Source organism: Arachis ipaensis, chromosome B3 (genome assembly GCF_059453495.1).
Source record: "Arachis ipaensis isolate K30076 ecotype BB chromosome B3, ASM5945349v1, whole genome shotgun sequence".
Taxonomy (NCBI): domain Eukaryota; kingdom Viridiplantae; phylum Streptophyta; class Magnoliopsida; order Fabales; family Fabaceae; genus Arachis; species Arachis ipaensis.
The window spans coordinates 138232355-138252500 of record NC_142438.1 but is presented as its reverse complement, the minus strand read 5'-3'; the positions used below and the strand labels follow the sequence as shown (position 1 = coordinate 138252500).

At 32.3% G+C, this 20146-nt stretch overlaps 2 protein-coding genes and 1 pseudogene across 2 annotated transcripts; 2 read left to right on the top strand and 1 right to left on the bottom strand.

The window, feature by feature from the left end:
* The first annotated feature begins 3936 nt into the window (after positions 1-3936).
* LOC148572587 (uncharacterized) lies at positions 3937-5064 on the top strand. Its single transcript, XM_088507611.1, has 4 exons — positions 3937-3992; positions 4063-4192; positions 4312-4800; positions 4930-5064. Exons 1-4 carry the CDS (start codon positions 3937-3939, stop codon positions 5062-5064), a joined length of 810 nt encoding a protein of 269 aa, XP_088363737.1.
* A 5777-nt stretch (positions 5065-10841) lies between these two features.
* On the top strand, positions 10842-11626 carry LOC107633831 (MLP-like protein 423 pseudogene; annotated as a pseudogene).
* A 6349-nt stretch (positions 11627-17975) lies between these two features.
* On the bottom strand, positions 17976-20146 carry LOC110270394 (uncharacterized). Its single transcript, XM_088507610.1, has 3 exons — positions 19691-20146; positions 18436-19288; positions 17976-18367 (listed from the first exon to the last, which is right to left on the bottom strand). Exons 1-3 carry the CDS (start codon positions 20144-20146, stop codon positions 17976-17978), a joined length of 1701 nt encoding a protein of 566 aa, XP_088363736.1.

The following is a 20146-nucleotide window of genomic DNA, read 5'->3' as shown; positions in this document are numbered from 1 at the left end:
TATTTATTACCGCATATATTTTCTATTAATTGGCCAAACAATAACCTTCCTTTGGGCCGATTATTGACCGCATAATTAATAGAAAATAAACAAAAGTGTGCAATGCTTATTATTTGGCCAAACAATAAACTTCCTTTGGGTCGATTATTGTCCGCATAAATAATAAGTATTACTTTATTCTTAATTAGTTACCCAAACATGTATTTACAATGAATGTGTATGTAATTCGGCCAAATATAGGCCTTCCTTTGGGCTGATCAATATTCGCATGAAATTACATAACATCACAATCCTTATGTTTTGAATAAATCAATTTTCACAAAAGAGGCTACTTTGGCAGCATAATATTTAATCAATTTATTCTAAAACCAAATCTTTATAAAATAGATGAGTATACTAATCCAAATTATTACCAGTTTCTTTATGTAACAAAAAAATATTTAAATTCCAAAAGGAATTAAATCTTAATAGTATCCTTTTGATCCTTAAAAAAAAACATAATTATAACTAAAACATATTCATGTACCAAAAGAATTTTTTTTTTATCCATTAAAATTAAAATTAATCATTATATAAATTAATTGCCAAATTAATATCGTATAATTATATACATATATAAATATACCTTTATTGTATAACCAAACAATTAATGTCCATCAACATACATACATATTAGTACGTCTTTAATCATAAGTTGAAAAATCATACTGCATCAGTAGACATACTAATTAATATATATACATACATATGACACACGATGCATATGGAAACAATTTCACGAAGCTTGCAGCAATTTTATATGTAATGTAAATAACGCATATGTATGTATATTGATCGAATAAAATAAAGTCAAATATTTTCAATGATTAAATTATGGATGGCTCTGATACTATTTGTTGGAATAAATTAATTTCAATAACCCAAATCATCTGTATTGAATCACGAAAAATATATCATAATGTGAAAGCATACCTTTACTCATAAGAGTTAGAAATTGATGGAAGAATTTGGATCTTGTGATTCGAGAGCTGATTTGTTGGTCCCAACTATCTTTAGGACTAACGTTAATCCTTTAGTCTAATTTTTAATTTAAACTGTTAGATCATTTTAATATTATATCTAATGGTGTAGATTAAATATAAATTTATATATTTAATTTTATTAAATACTCCCTAATATTTAATGTTTTTACAAATAAACCTTTTCATCTTTTATTATTTTTTTGCAGATGGGTCTCTTCTTCTTCTGATTTTCTTCTTCTTCTTCTTCTTATTCACCATTGCAATGAATCCTTCTTCACCACTGCAATGAACTCCGGCACTAACAGCAACTACCAGGGTCTGGATTTGTCTTCCTCTTATTATTTGTTTTGCAGATGGGTCTCTTCCTCTTCTGATTTTCTTCTTCTTCTTCTTATTCACCATTGCAATGAACCCTTCTTCACCACTGCAATGAACCCCGGCACTAACAGCAACTAACAGGGTCTGGATCGAGACTACCCATGAACGCATGCAAGTGTCAGATCCTGGATCGACATTATTCCGCACTCCTGCTCACCCCGCCACCAAAATTTGTGATGTTCTTCTCGTCTGGATGGTCATCGACGTCGTGTGATGTTTTTCGAGGAGGAGGTATTTTTCATCGAAGCTGTCTCACATACATACACAGAGACCCAAAAAAGAAGAAACATGAAAAAAAAGGAAAAAAATGTTTGCTGAAGAGAATGGCCTCAAAGGAGACCCACAACTTCCAACCATTTGTCAAGCATCAAAGTCGTTCCTTACTTCCCCAAATAAGGTTTTCATTTTTTTTTCTTTTTTTCTTACAACATTTTTTTTTATATTTTTTAGAATAACATAAAAAAATATTTTATTGTAATTTCTTTAATTTTTTAACCTTCTTCATCAATAGATCTATAGCTGTGGCTGTTTGGCTTCATAAGATGCTTAGAAATCTGAAATTGATGGTGTGCTTCACAAAAGATCAATGAAAAGACATGTATGAGACCAACTATAAGCTAATAGAATAAATCTAGCCATGGAACAAAAAAAGTCAGTAAATAATCTTGCATTTTTCTTAATGTTGTTGAAACTTATGGTTGAGCAGGACATAATTAAACTTTGTTAATTGGAGGGAGTGGGTGAAGGATTGTTGATAAACTTTTTTAATAACTAATTGATGTTAAAAATACATTCATAAAAATACTCATATCTCTTTAAAAAGAGTTACTTAATGATAATAATTGAACTTATTTAACAGGGTAAATATGTATGATGTCAATTTTTACTCAATTTAATGTCAAGTATGGCATATATTGTCCTATTTTATGCATCGAATAGCTTGTATTCACTCCTAGATATTGTTTGTATGCTTACGGAGAAAATGATTGTGAAACTAATGGAAAAAATTAAGCAAATAGAATCCTAGGAAGACTATTTATAGCTCAAAATATGTTCATACCATATAGAAAATAATGTTAGCACTATGGTTAGGACAACAATAAAGAAAAAGTGATTTTACTAGAATTGGTTTTACTAGAATTGAGTGAAAAAATTTGTATTAAAAATTTGAATGCTTCTGGAGATAGTTGTGATAAATATAACATGTGCTTGTATAATAAGAAAACTGTCAGAGTTCTTTCTAAAGAGTTCATTAATGAGAAGAATCAAATCTCCTTATTTATGAGTGAAGGGTGTTTTCTTATATGGTAACTGGGTTGATTTTAATAGTTACTTCATGTCTTCATGAAAAGTCCTAGAAATATCCCTGATTGTTTTAAAATTTAGCTTATAAAAAATATAGAGTTGGTTTAAACTTAAGAAATGGCTCAAATATAATGAAGATAACATATATTAGCTCAAATAAGTAATACACATGCATATATACATTAAGTCAAGTTATGAGCCAACTGGTTAAATCAGTATTTATTCAAATTCCACTTACTAATATATGGATCCAATTTCTTAAACTATTAATGAGTTTAGCTCAAAGGAGCTCACGGAAGCAGTTCCATTAAATTAAACTTATGAGTTAGCCAAACTTGTTAGAATAAATGTGTTAAAGTAGTTTTATATTTTATAGTAGAGTAAAATATTTTTTACATATGTGAGTTGAATTTATACTTGAGATTAAAGTAGAAAAAAGAAGTTACAATATTCATAAATTTAGTGTGTTGTGTTGAATTTATACTTGAGATTAAAGTAAATTTTTTTTATATATGTGATGCCTTGGTGTGAGATGGAGCAATTTATGCCGAGGCATGAGTTCTTTGATAATTGGAATGTCAATAAAAGTACGGAACCATGAGTTAAGCGCATTGACTATGCATCAATAAGGTTGATGGCCACAACTTCCTCAACTATTCCAATCCAGTATGGAAGCTAGCCATAGCAATGTCCGCAAAGCCAATGTTATCACCTCCAAAAAAGCGTTTTTCCTCAAGTCCAACTTCAAGCCTCTTCAGATTCTCTCGAGCTTCTTCTGCTGCCTTCTGTTGCTCTTCTCCTACCTTGGAAAACGCCACCACAACTGTTGAATTTATACTTGAGATTAAAGTAATTTTTTTTTATATATGTGAGTTGAATTTATACTGCAACTTCCGTAACCACCCTTTTTTTTTCAGTTTTCTAAATTTGAATTTTGAAATTGGACATATTAAAATTTGAAATTTAAAGTATAAAATTTAACAGTTAGAGTAACGTCCAGGTATTTTAAAAAATTGAATGCTCATTAATGTGATAACAAGTTTCTGTATTTGATATTGAATTAAATTTTTTTCTGAATTAAATGTAATAAAATCTCGGGATATCTCAATTAATTTCACTTGATTTGTTTCCTGTAATTGTTCCTTTATAAAATTCATAACGGCCAGCCAGTTGTAAATCCTATTTGTTGTCAACCAACCTAATCTTGTCGGCAGTATATTTTACAATTTCAATGGCCACTGCAGAGAATGTCACTGCAGTTGCACCTGATTCGGTCTCAAATTCTAAGTAAATAAATTTACTTTTCATCAATTTCAATATTTACGTGATAGTAAATGTTTCTAATATTTGGTTGCAGGTTTGAAGCTGACCCTTTTATGCGTATAAATGGTGTGGAATTTGTTGCAACGAGTGCAACCCCTACGCAAGACCCGACATCGCCGCAACTGCAGAATATTTCTATAGATGAGTTATTTCGTGCAATTGAAGTATGTTAGCCATTAGATTATATTAATCCAATAATCCAAAGGAATAAAATCATTTAAATAAGTCTCCACTTCCGACTTGATTAGCCATTAATGTAGACCTTGGTGCTGTTTATTTACAGGACTTGAGGAGAGATGTGAAGGAGCTAGGAGAGCTAAAGAAGTCTATGGAAGAACTAACTAAGGCTTCTGGAAACATAGAGAGATCACTCAAGGTGATGGAGTTTAAGTTGTACCATAATGAAGATAAGTGCAAAGACCATGATGAGTACAACACAAACCTACCTCCCAAAGATTCAGTCAGCAACGTTGATTTTACTCAGCAAAGTATAGACAGGAACCCAATGATGACACCAGTCGCTGATCCACCATTGAGAAAGAGGTTGAGATGCAGCCCCGCACAACTCGACAATGATGTCACCATTGATATCTCTGATGTCGAAGATGATGCCACTATATCAGATAAGCATGAATCGAGGTTGTCTCGGGCATCACAATCTTCACGACTTAACAACATTAAAGGAAAGTGCATTGTCAACCCTCAACTTAGAACCAAGGCTAAGTCTACAGCTTTCCTTGCCAGCAATTACTGCAGGACATTGCCGACTAAGGTAATGGAACCTTGGTTATTGAAACTTTATCTTCAACTATTTTTTACTTGCTAGCTTAACCTCAAACCTCATTGCATTATTTTTACCTAAAAATTGGATGAATTTCATATTCTAATGGTTATTTCACAGGTTGAATCCTCATTGACTCGAGGAAAATTGCTCACCTCCCCTTCTCCTAATATGCGAGTTGCTAAGATGACAAAGACAGGGGATGCCACATTATTTTCTGTTCCACGTCGACTTCCTACTTATACGCAACAATGAGTTGCTCTTAAGAAATCATGAAGCGCGCCCAGTTGGCGCCGCCCCATTTCTTGAAGCAAATGCGGCAAATCATAACCCCAGAAGAGGTAAATGGCAAGGTTTGGGTAATAAGAAAAATTATGGAAGAAAAATGAATTATGTTCACAAGAAAGGATCTCACCAGAAGTGGGATAAAGAAAGGAATAATGAGCAAAATAAATCAATTAAGGATAAATATTTCTGTTGTGGTGGAAATGGCCATTGATCACGTACCTGTCGTACCCCAAGGCACCTAGTCGATCTTTATGAAGCATCTTTGAAAAAAGACGACAAAGAAAATGAAACAAATTTTGTTTCAAATAATATTAAAAATTTCACCATCCATTATGATATATCTAATTTTTTTGAGGATCCTGAAGGAAATATTGGTCATTTGATCAATGATGGAATAGTTTAATATGTGTTTGTTAAGTATTCATGTGAATAAATAATGTAAGAAATTTCTTGTTAAGTTTTATGCATTTAAATTTCAAAATTACTGAATGTGCCAAGATAATAGTAATAATAAAATTTTTAGTATATACTATACTTCTTAGAAAAATATTTTCAATCAAGAAAATAATTTTACTGCGTAAATATTTTTACTCATTTTATTATTATTTATTTTTGAAGAAAATGGTAAAGACATATGGTGAAGATATTTGCCTTACAGATAGTGCAATTTTGCACATCATTCTCAAAAGTAATATATATTTTACCCATATTGTGCCAAAAGAATAATATGTTAATACTATTATTGGCCAGGGTAATGTGATAGAAGGCTCCGGAAGAGATATAATTTTGTTTCCTGGAGGAACAAAATTCATATAAATAATGCACTATTGTCTACTAAGTCTCTAAAAAACTTATTGAGTTTTAAAGATATTCGCAGAAATAGATATCATATTGAGACAATGAATGAGAAAAATCATGAGTACTTGTATATCACAACCCATGATTCAAATAAAAAGGTTATATTAGAAAAGTTACCCTCACTTTCATCTGGGTTGTATTATATTAAAATTATTACAATTGAATCACATGCCATTGTAAACCAGAAGTTTACTAGCCCAAATGAATTTATAATTTGGCACGACCGATTGGGTCATCCGCGAACAACTATGATGCGGAGAATTATTGAAAACTCTCATAGACATTCACTAAAGAACCAAAATATTCTTAAATCTAGTGAATTTTGTTGTGTTGCATGTTCTCAGTGGAAGTTAATTTTAAGGTCATCACCAGTAAAAATTTGATTTGAGTTTCCTGAATTCCTAGAAAGGATTCAAGACGATATACGTAGACCTATTCATCCACCATGTGGATCTTTTAGATATTTTATGGTCCTAATAGACGCATCTTCGAGATGGTCACATGTGTGTTTATTGTCTTCTCGCAACCTGGCGTTTGCGAGATTACTGGCTCAAATTATTCGATTAAAACCACAATTTTCAGAAAATCCAATCAAAGCAATTCGTCTTGATAATGCTGATGAATTTACTTCCCAAGCATTTGATGCTTATTGTATGGCTAATGGAATAAGTGTTGAACATCCAGTAGCTTATGTTCACACACAAAATGGGTTAGCAGAATCACTTATTAAACGCCTCCAATTAATTGCTAGACCCTTACTTATGAGAACAAATCTCCCAACCTCAACTTGGGGGCATGCTATTTTACATGCTGCAGCACTTATTCATTTGAAGCTAACGAGTTACCATCAATTCTCTCCTATGCAATTAGCTTTTGGCCAGCAGTCAAATATTTCTCATTTAAGAATATTTGAGTGTGTGATATATGTTCCCATTGTACCACCTCGCACCAAAATAGGACTCCAAAGAAAATTGGGGATATATGTTGGATATGATTCTCTCTCTATAGTGAGGTATCTCGAGATACAAACTGGAGATGTATTTAAAGCCCGGTTTGCGGATTGTCATTTTGATAAATCAAAATTTTCAACATTAGAGGGAGAGAATAAACTTCCTGAAAAGGAACTTAATTGGAAAGCATCATCTTTGATGCATTTAGATCCTCAATCAGGGCAATGTGAACTAGAAGTTCAAAAGATTATATATTTGCAAAGAATAGCAAATGAATTGCCTGATGCATTTTTCGATACAAATAGCATAACCAAATCTTATATACCAGCGGAAAATGCTCCAATTCGAATTGATGTCCCAGTAGGACAAGTAGCCACTGAAGCAAATTCACGCCAGAAGCGTGGCAGGCCTGTCGGTTCCAAAGACAAAAATTCTCAAAAAAGAAAAGAGGTAAATACGATCCCTGTTGAAAAAGTCATAGTAGAGACATCTGCAGTTGTCCAAAATTCTTATATAGTTTTAACGTCAGAAGACATTCAGGTACCTGAAAATTGTGAAAATGACGAGATCTCGATAAATTATGTCTTTACAAGACAGATATGGGACCGAAATAAGACAATTGTCAATGAAATATTTGCATATAATGTGGCATTAAATATCATGCATGAAAGTAAGGATCTTGAGCCAAGATCAGTCGAAGAATGTCGACAAAAGAATGATTGGCCAAAATGGGAAGAAACCATGAAGGTTGAGTTAGACTCACTTGCAAAACGTGAAGTCTTTGGACCTGTAGTCCGTACACCAGAAGATGTAAAACCTGTTGGATACCGATGGGTATTTGTGAGAAAACGAAATGAGAAAAATGAAGTTGTGCGCTACAAAGCCCGACTTGTGGTACAAGGTTTCTCACAAAGACCCGGTATAGATTATGAAGAAATGTATTCCCCTTTAGTGGATGCGATAACATTGTGTTATTTTGTCAGTTTATCCGCATATCATAAACTACATATGCATTTAATGAATGTGGTAACAGCTTATTTATACGGCTCATTAGATCGTGATATCTATATGAAAGTCCCTAAAGCACCGAAGATATCTAAACCATCCAATGAATATTCGCAGGGATTATACTCAGTTAAATTGCAAAGATCTTTATATGGTCTAAAGCAATCTGAACGAATGTGGTATAATTGTCTTATTGAGTATCTGACCAAAAATAAATTTAAGAATGATGATATCTGCTCATATATTTTCATAAAGAAATCTGCATATGGATTCATTATAATTGCTATGTACGTCGATGATTTAAATATCAGTAGAACTCTTGAAGAGATTCCAAAAATTATAAAAACTCTAAAAGAAGAGTTTGAGATGAAAGATCTTGGAAAAACTAAATTCTGTCTCGACCTGCAGATCGAGCACACAACAAATGGGATCTTCATTCGTCAAACAACATACACAGAAAAGATCTTGAAGAGATTTTATATAGATATGTCACATCCATTAAGTACCCCCAATGATCGTAAGATTTTTAGATGTGAATAAGGATCAATTCCGTCCTAAGGAAGAAAATGAATATATCCTTGGTCGTGAAGTACCATATCTTAGTGCCATTGGAGCACTAATGTATCTTGCTAATAATACACATCCCGATATATCATTTGCTGCGAATTTACTAGCAAGGTATAGTTCCTCTCCAACCAGAAGACATTGGAATGGAATTAAATAAATCTTTTGATATCTTCGAGGAACGGTTGACATGGGATTATATTATCCATATGAATCCAAGTCACAATTAGTTGGCTATGCAGATGTTGGATACTTGTCTGATCCACATAAAGGGAGATCTCAAACAGGATATCTATTCACATATGGTGGTACAACTATATCATGGAGGTCCACGAAACAGACAATAATTGCAGCAACATCCTCTAATCATGTTGAAATACTAGGGATTCATGAAGCAAGTCGTGAGTGTTTTGGCTTAGAAATTTGATTCAATATATTATGTCATCATGTGGATTAATTGATCAAAAGATAGCTCTGACTGTCCTGTTTGAAGATAATACAGCATGCATTGCTCAACTTAAGGGTGGATACATCAAAGGAGATAGAACAAAGCATATTTTTCCCAAATTCTTCTTCACTCACAATCTTCAAAATCAAGGCACAATTAATGTCCAACAGCAATCAAGTGATAATCTGGTAGATTTATTTACAAAGTCACTCCCAAAATCCTCCTTTGAAAAATTGGTACATCATATTGGGGTGCGTCGATTTTGAGATGTTAAATGATGTCGACAAGAGGGAAAGACTGTACTGTTTTTTCTTTGGTCAGGTTTTTTCCCATTGGATTTTTCTTGACAAGATTTTTAACGAGGCAGTCCCCATCACAAAGGATATTATACTCTTTTTCCTTCACTAACGTTTTTTCCCATTGAATTTTTCTTTAATAAGGTTTTAATGAGGCATAATGCTAAATGGTCATCCAAGGGGGAGTGTTGTGATAAGTATGAATGATGTGGATGACCATTAATAACATGAGTGGCTCAATATTTTCATGGTAGAATACTCATATTACCAAGAAAACTTACATTTAATAAATGTTAAAAATATGGACCCTATATATATTTAAATAGGGGTATGATACGAAGCAATACACAACTACAATCAATAACAATTTTTTTTTCTATTTATATTGTTTATATACAAAACTCTTCCTTTCTTTGTTTCTTTCATACGATAATATATATATATATATATATATATATCAATCATGATTAATATTATTATCTAATTATATTTCTTTACTTGTTACTTTTTCCTTAATTATTTATTTATTTCACAACATTTTCTTATTTTTGTTAGTACATTTGAACGAAAATGTTTAAACTTATTTGCTCAAATTTATAGAATCTGTATCTATTTAACACCAAGTATGTACATTACTGCATTTGATTAATTTAGATTGAATAAGTATTAAATACTTTGGACTTATTAATTGAAAAAATAAATAAAAATTATTAAAAAGTAGTAGTTTTTTAAATTTTATTAGATTAAAATATTATAAAAAAGTAATAGTTTCTTAAATTTCAATAATTATTATATAATTTTTTTTATTAATGTAACAATATAGTATAAATTATTTGTATAATTTAGAATGTATATCTTATTTTTTATTCTCTTAATGACATAAAATTATCAAATATCTACCTTTTTAATGAGAAAATAAAATGTGAAACATTTTTATTAATTATAATTCCATTTTTTGAAAAAATTGTTTATATATGATTTTTTTTTAAATTATGTTATATTTTTTATAATTATGTGAAACCAATTATTTTAATTTATTTATTAGATATATTTTAATAAAAATTAAAGATAATAACTTAAATACAATGACCATTAAATGTATTTTCTCTTGTGAATTCAATGAATATATTAAATACATTGTTTATTGTATACTATTTATTAATTACATTTAATCTCAACTATTTAAATTAAAGATTTAGCTAATATGTATCCTAAGACATATAATAAGCTAGCTTATCACTAATAAAAAGTTTTAAATTTTTTTATTTAATAAATATAAAATAAATGTATTAAAAATTTAAATTTTTTATATTTTTAATAAAAAAATTTTAATTTGTAAATTATCCATACAATATGTAAAACATCCAAATGTGTCCGTACTTGGACTCGCCATTATTCATAAAAAAAAAATGAAACTAACATTTTATCCATAAAAAATGAATATAGTATGATAAAAATACTCAAAAAAATCTAAAAAACTAACTACAATATAAACCAACTAAACCAACCGTTATAATAATTTTCGATAAAAATCTTTTTATTGGTCACACTTGAACCGTTTCCATTGTTATATATGTGCAAATCTTTTAGTACGTTCTCATAAGTCACAACAATTCTCTCCCCCCGCTCTCTCGCTCTCTTATTTTTCTTCTTGAGTTGATATAAGCAATGGCTGGTGTTGTTGGAAAGCTTGAGGCAGAAATGGAGGTGAAATCAAATGCAGACAAGTTCTGGAGTGCTATCAGGGATTTTGCAACCATATTCCCAAAGACTTCACCATCTATTTACAAAGGCACTCACATTATTCAGGGTGATGGCAAGGCTCCGGGCTCTCTCATGAAAGTAACTTTAGACTTAGGCATGTAATGTCTTCCTTTTTTTAATTAATTTTGATATATTTACATAACATAGAATATTTTGCTTATTAACTTCTTATAATCAGTCAAACTTAATTATTTTATTTACATCATAATATATAATTATACGCATTATTAGAACCATATATATACTATACCTTTTCTAGACAAGTATTAATAAAATTTAAAATAAGCAATAAAATGAGATTTATGTTATTTGTATTTTTCATCAATAATTCTTTTTTTTTTTTTTGGGTCTCTCTCTTTCCAGGCCATGAACTTGATGTGAAGACAGTTACAGAAAGGATTGAAGATGTTGATGATGCAAAGAGGACAATAATTTATAGTGTGATTGATGGTGACCTCCTTAAGTACTTGAAGAGTTACAAGGGATATATTAGTGTAACACCAAAGGGGGATAATAATGGAAGCATTGTGAAATGGTGGTGTGAGTATGAAAAGGCTAGCCAAGAGGTTCCTGAACCTATTTTAATAAAAGAATTTGCTTACAAGATCTTCCCAAATGTTGATGACTATCTTCTTAGCAAATAAATTTATAATGGGTTATATATATATATATATATATATATATATATATATATATATATATATATATATATATATATATATATATATATATATATATGCAACAATAATGTGATGTGTTAGTGTAAGAATAATGTTGCATTTACATATATCATATATGCGTGTGAAATACTCTGTTGATTTACATCTCATTCATCTAATAGGATCGTCGAGAATAATTATGTAGATAAATAATGGAATGAAATGTGATACGGTATAATATCTAATACAATATCTATTCACATGATATCATGTGTTTTTTTTTTTAAGAAATATGAATTTAAATTATTATGAAAAATATTAAAAATTAAATAAAAAATTATTCAAAATCTAAAAAATATATCCAAAATTTAGAAAAAGACTCTTTGTGGCATAACCGCGATAGTCATTCTCTCGTGTGCTGTGAATCATAAAAGATGTGTTGTTTCTACCAGTAGACGACTAATGTGTGGGTGATGGGACGTAGAGGAAGCAAAAGCCGACAGACAATTGGTGCACGGGTGATGGGCGGCATGCCATGCGACGTACAGTGATGACTTCTACGGAGCGAATTTGACAAAAAAAAAAAAAGAAGAGATAGAAAAAGAGGAGAAAGAAGAAGACAAATGCACAAATATTTAAAAAAAATTTTGAAATTTAAAAAGTTAGCCCAAATTAGCTGCATATATAATTGGTTACTTATATATATTTTTTGAACTCCGCTAGGAAGATAATGAAGAATCTTGACTATGTGTACAATGTGTTTTAAATTTGGTCCAATACAAAGAATAAAAAGAAACCAAAAATAATCATCCAACATTTGTTAACAGTATATAATTAAACTGAATCAAACAAAATAACCATCTAATTAAGAATTAAAATAAACATCTACATAACTAGTGAATCAAACATCAGCATCTAAATCAAAGTACAGCGGCAGCAACAATCCGGACACAAAGTCCTCGATTCTATTTATCAGCCTCTCTGCGAAATATCCTCCTTTCGGAATAGTCAATTCGAACACGAATGCACCGAAGATCGAGTAGATCCCGATCAGATCCGTCCTAAATCCCGATACCATCACTCCAACGAGAGTTGCTGCGTGGCTGTGGCAGCAACGGCACATCCAACGGGTGTTGGAGAGGCATGGGTGTGACTGCGGATGGATCCGTCTCCGCTACGAATGAACAGGTGCACGAAGACTGGCTTCGGTGATGTCGACAGTCTCCTCCAGCAACGATGGTGGCACGATCGGTATGAAGGGGATGGAATGACAAAGGTGAGGGTGCGGTGTCACGAGAAGGAAGGGATCTAGCAGTTATTATGAAATTAGAGTTATCATATTTAGTGTGAATAAATTCAACTACTAATCCTAATTTTTAAAATTTTAAAATCTGAATTTAAATAATTATTAAATAATTAATTAAAAATCTAATTTTTAATTTTTAAAATGCTTTTTTTTTTAAATTCATTATATACATTGTACACTGAATACATTAGTTTCCATACTTTCTCATATTTTTTTAACAAAGTCTGTTGGTTTAATTTATTAGACATAAATAATGACCTGAACTAACACTTAATTAGATCGGCAAAGTACATTAACTAGCTAAACACGTAACAGCTAGAAATCAAATAATTATTATTGTATGCCTGATGAATGATGACTGATGACCTGGTATCGTACGTGAGTGTATATATATAATATGTAAAGTCAAGCCTCTAATAAAAATGTTTGGCCTTACTTAACTCCTTTGGAAAAATGAAACATCTCATATTTAGCGTTGACCAAATAATTTATAGAGGTACAAAATTTTCGTGGGACTATATACAATAAAAATATTTGATTTATTTGACAAATATATATATATAAGAAGTGAGTAACTTGACCAGAGAAATGGTCTTCTATGGATTACTTTTATAATAATTTAAGTTTTTGTTTTTTTGTTTTTTATAAATAATTGTATAAGCTAAGTGAGATATAGGGCTGCCCACGCATCATATCAAATTGGATATAGTCTATAATTCTATCCAATCCGCATTATATTTATTGGATCAGATCGGATACGATATCCGTATTTTTTCAAGTTGGATCCGATCCAATCCGATCAGCATACTTGCGGATCGGATCTGATTGAATATCAGGTATATCCGTATAATTCAAAAAAATTGTTGTAAGGCCCTTTTTTGTTCTAGAAAATCTATTTTTTTACATGTTTAAGATTATTTACTCTTAAAATATTATCAATAAAAGTTATTTTAAATAATAAAAGAAAAATAATAACACAAGATATAAGTTTAATTATTTAAGTTAAAGTACAACATAAAAAATTAAAAATAAGATATCATAAAATTCATATCACATTAGGATTTACTTTCTTAAACTATGCTATTTATATGAGAGGTGCGGATATACGGATCGGATCCGCGAATATCACTGTCAAATCCGCAATCCGATCCTACCATAGTGCGGATCGGATTCGATTTGATCCGACGGCTCTGCGGATTGGATAATATCCGTAAAATTCGGATCAGATGCAGATAATTACTGCGGATATGTGGATATTATCCGATCTATGTGCAGCTCTATGAGATAGCTATGTATGATTAATTTTTATATTTAATCCTATAAATTATAGTAATTAACCTTGTCGTCCCGCAGCCAGGGGTGACAACGGGGCGGGTAGGGGCGGATTTTCGCTCTACCTGACCTCGTCCCGTCTTACAATAACTCGCATAAAACTCGCTCCGCTCCTATCTGCGGGTAGTAAATGGTTGAACCCTAACCCGCTCTCGCGGGTACCCGCCCCACCCCTATAATTATTAAAATCTAATAAATAAAATTAAATTTCAAAATTTATATAACCATCATCAAATACATAACATAAATTAAAATAAAATTTTAAATATGATACAATATTATCAATCATTTTGCTAATTATTTTACATATATTACACATATTATATATTAAAACTATATATTATATATATATACCGAGACAGGTAGGGGTGGTAGTACCTAAAACCCGACCCTGTCCCGCCCCGCTAAAAATCCGCCTCCGGTGCGAAACGGGTACCCGCCCCAAACAGGTAGGAGCGGGATGGGTACCCGCAAATTCGGGTAGTGTTGCCATCCCTACCCACAACTAGGTCTTCCATGATGTGTCACACTATGATTTGGCAAAATAATTAACGATTTTTAATTATCAACTTCACATAAACAAAGCTATATTTAAACTTATCCTAATATTATTGGCACTAAAACTACTTTGACTTCTTGTATTAGCTAGTGATTGCAATACTATATATATTTGGAACACTTGAAGCGTTTCCATTATTAATTATATATGTGCAAATTTTGTTGCAGGTTCTCATCATAAGTCACAACAATTCTGTCTCTTGATATAAGGAATGGCTGGTGTATGTTGTTGGAAAGCTTGAGGCAGAAATTGAGGTGAAGTCAAAAGCAGACAACTTCTGGAGTGCTATCAGGAATTTTGCAACCATATTCGATCCCTAAGGCCTCACCATCTCATTACAAAGGCATTCACATTATTCAGGGTGATGGCAAGGCTCCTGGCTCCTCCATGAAAGCAGGGACGGATGTATGTATACAAGTGTGTGGGTAATCGTCGCCATTACGATTTGAAATTTTTTTGAGTAGTATAAGATAATAATATTTATTTGTCCCCACTAAATTATTAAATTTGACCCCACAATAATTTTTTATTCAACTTTTGGTACTTCATAGTCAATTTAAAAATTTCATATTAGATGTCATTAGAATGATCAATTCTTAATTTAAATGGAATTTGTGTTTTTTTCTTAAAAATCAACTCGAAAGAGTATTATTTATCTTTTTTTATATTAGTTTTAATTTTTTTTTCTGTAACTACATTAATTAAAAGAACTTTTTCAACTATGAATCTCAATAAGAATTAACTTCTAATTGTACAAGAAGATTTTTAAATAAGTATTTACTTATATATATGTAAAAGAAATATTACACATCCAAGTCTTTTTATGAACTAAGTCTAACTAAGTTAAACAATAAAACTTAAAATAATATTAGTCATAACTGATTTTTGTTGTCTTAGACAAATTTGATTGGACTTGGTTAACAAAAAAATATGAATATGTAGCATTATCCTATATAAAAAGACAGAAGTTTGGCAAAAGTTTTGTTGTTGAATCGATCTTAAATTTTTTGAAAAATTAGCCGTCAGGGGTATATTTGATGCAAATCGAAAATTTTTGGGACAAAATTGAAATAAAATAAAACTTAAGAATATTTTTAAAACTTTTGTCAAAATTTAAGGACGAAAAATATATTTTACCCTATTTATACATGATTATTTTAGTGTTTTAATTTGTAAAATTAGATATTATAAAAACTAATCATGTTATATTTACATCGAAAATAACTACCTGTGTATATATATTGAAATAAAAAATACACATTAAAAATAAATTAAACAATACATATATTTATATACAAATACATAATGATTAATAAATAATTTGATAACTAATTTTTATATACACATAATATTTTTATTATATAAATTATTATATATATATATATATATGTGTGCCCCCACTATCAAAATTTTCTGAATCCGTCACTGCATGAAAGTAACTTTAGACATAGGTATGTAATGTTTTCTTTTTCTTTTTTTTTTTTTAAATTCGTTTCGATATATATACATATACATAACAACGAATATTTTGCTAATTAAGCTCTTATAATCAGTTAAAAAATAATTATTTTTGTTTACATGATAATATATAATTATACCGCTTGTATAAAAACTTTTTACATCCTGACCACAAAGAATTTAAGTTCATTTTCTTACATTATTAGTATTATTATTAGGTTTAATTACTCTGTTGGTCTTTATAGTTTTGCAAAATTTTCAATTAGGTCCCTATACTTTTTTTTCTTTTAATTGGGTCCCTGCACCTATTTTTTTTTCAATTAGGTCCCTATTGACAGTAAACGTTACAAAAAACGTTAAGAATGAGTGATTTGACCATTATAACCCTTGCTTACCCCTTACAAATGAACGAGACTCAGTAGGGTTCTGAGTTGTAACTCTCTTCTCTTCGCCTCTTCCTTAAACTTCTCCTCCTCCGTTTTCGTCCCTTACCCTTACTATGTCAATACTCATGGATCAGAGTCAGTTATCTTCAGGAGTTTGTAGTTCCAAAACCCTCGTCAAGAAGAGACATCTTTGTTTTTGTGGTGAGGCAGTTGCTGTGATGTCTTCTTCGACAGTAGCAAGCCATGGAAGAAGGTGTGTTGGTTGTGAGAGAATGCCAAAATGCAAGTTCTTCAAGTGGATTGATGATGAAGAAGATGAGAAGAGTGGATGGTTGAAGCAAAAGGAAATGAGGGTTCGTTGCTTTTGTGGAGACACTCTGATTCTTCGTAGTTCAAGTACATCAAAAAATCTAAACAGAAGATTCATTTCTTGCCCTAATAGGAGATGCAAGTTTTTTGAGTGGGTTGATGGGAAAGAAAAAAAAGTTATTTAGAGAAGATGGAGTAAACAGTTCACAGCAAGTACTTGGAAGGGTTAGAGAATTGGAGGCACAAGAAAGGAAGATAGACAGATTAAGTGTGGATCTAGAGAGATTAATTGCAGAGGTTGGAGAAATAGATGCCTGTGTAAAAAGGTTATGTGCTGAGCTGAGATCAGTGGAAGAGCAATTTGCTAAACTGGAAGATAGTATAAAAAAGTAATACAAGATGCTAATTATGCTGGTTTTGATATTAGGTGTTTTGATTGTTGCAGTGTTATATGTAAAGATATAGAAAGCATGGCTGTTATGATAATCTAATAGTCTATATAAGACAATAGTGTATTGTTTATGTTGAGTACAATAAAGTCATATGAAATGTTGTTTAATTTCTCTAAATGAAAGTTGTTCCTTTGTTATTTAATATGCATACAAGTATGAGACTGAGAAAAAAGTAGGTAAAACAAAAGATGCATTGAATTATAATAGATACCATTGTTTTTTACATTATATAATGGAGGACATCTAGATAGCCACAAAATAAATGTGACACCCACTCATAACAGTTTTTCACCCATATAACAAAAGTAGTCCACAACACATAATAACAGTGGTTCAAACTATAAAGAAAGCAAAGTCACATGTGAACACAAATCCTACATAACACTAGATATAAAAAAGAAACCCTAAACTCTCTTCGACCTCAATCAAGTGTGAGGTCAACATGTTCAGGCGGCTGATTTGTTGCCTTCCTAACTCCAATTTTGAGTCTTCCACTTCTTCTCGCACCAAAGATTTTGGTCTTGGGCAAAGGTTAAGATGCTGGTGCAGTGAGCAGTGATGCTGGTGTAGGCAAGGTGGTGGGCAGTGATGCTGGTGTGGATAAGGTGGCCGGCTGTGATGGTGGTGCAGGGGTTTGTGGAGGCTGTGATGGTGGTGCAGGGATTTGTGGAGGCTGTGATAGTGGTGCAGGGGTGTTTGAAGGCCTTGATGTTGGTGCAGTCATGGGTGCAGCCCTCCCTCTACCCCTTCCTCTGCCCATCCCTACTGCTGCTCTTCCTCTGCCTCTCCCTCTAACCATCTTGGATCTAGCAGTAGGAGTAGCTGCAGATCCATTTGCTTCAACAGCAGCACCAGGTTTATTAGCAGCAGCATCAACTCCTCCAGTTCCAGTTGCAGCATCAGATCCTTGTGTGCCTTCAGGAGCTACAAAATGAAATAGTAGTTAATAATAGTTCCTCAACATATGAACAAAATAAGTTAGCAACCAATACCTGTCACTATAGGGTTTGGACAAAGTCTCCTATTGTGTCCGTATTGGCCACAATTACTGCAGGTAACAGAAATTCCAGTTCTTCTATATTTTGTTTGTGTTCTGTTTTCATCGGGTTCCCTTATCCTAACCATCCTTGGCCTTCCTGATTTAACTCTGAAAATTGGAGGGATGATGGTATCACATTGTATCTTTGGCCACATATTTTTTCTATTGATTGGTGATATTGACTGCCCATATGTAGCAAGATATGCTGCCTTGCTGTAATAGTTACTACAATAATCTTTCGGGTTGTCACCCTTCTCAAAGATAGCACAGCAAGCATGTGGACAGGGCATACCACACAAACCCCAGAACCTACAACTACACCTTCCAGCCATCAAATTGACCACAAACCTTTCCATGATCATCATGTTCTTATGGTGCACTTCAAACTTCAGGTCTCCTGCCCATTTAGCTTGCCACTCCATAGCTCTAACCACAATGATATCTAGCCGTTTCTTAGGTTTTGGCAAAGCAGAGCCCTCATACCTCTCTGCCTTCTTCTTTTTCTCTGCAAACCTTGTCATCAAGTAGCACCTAATCCATTCAAACATAGTCAGAATTGGCTTATCTCTTGCCTCTAGGATTCTTCCATTGAATACCTCCGAGATGTTGTTCATCAGCATGTCACTCTTGGCCAGAAATGTGAAGTGACTCTTGGTCCACAATTTTGGATCCAAAGCAAACAACTTGTCATAACAGTCTCTGTTGATCTCCTTTAGTTGATTCATCCTTCTTTCCCATTCTTCCACATAGGTAGCTTTGACAATAGATAGAATGAGGTCCCTTAGTACAGTTTCACCCCCCATATACTTTTTTACAGTTGGCATATAAATGCCTCAAACAAAGCCTATGCTCCAGTGTTGGCAATGCCTCTTGAAAGACTTGCATCAGTCCCTGATTTATTGTTTCAGTGCAGAAGACAATATACCCATGTAACAGATTAATATAGCATCTAAACATAGCAAATTAATGTTCACTAACATATCAAATTTTGAAGCAGCTTAATATTCACAAACCTAGTAGATTCATGTTCACAAGCTTAGCCATTGCATATATGATCATATACATTTCAGATTTATATCCACAAACTTATCAATTGCATATATTATCATATACATATCAGATTAATATTCACAAGCCTCCAGTTGCATATATCATCATATACATAGCAGAGTTATAATCAAATTAGTGGGAAAAAAATTTAGTGATACCTTTTGTTGGTCACTCATGAAAACCCACTTTCTTGATTGTCCAATGTCATTTAACAGCATCTCCAAGAACCACCCCCAGCAGTCCTTAGTCTCTACCTCTACTACAACTACGACAATCGAAAAGTAATTGTTATTTGGATCTCTGCCAACAGCAACTAGCAGCTGCTGTCTATGGTCGCCCTTCAAGTGACAACCATCCATGCCAATAATAGGTCTACAACCCGCCAAGAAGCCTTTCTTGACTGCATCAAGGCACATGTACATTCTCATAAACCAGGGCTGGTGTGTAAGAGAAGGCCTATCAACCAATATACTCAGTCTAGATCCTGGATTTGCCCTAAGTATCTCTGCACAGTAATCCCTTAGCTTAGCATACTGTTGGATTGCCCGCCCATGTACCTCTTCTCTTGCCTTCCTCCTTACCCAGTAAGCCTTACCAACACTGATATTGGCCAT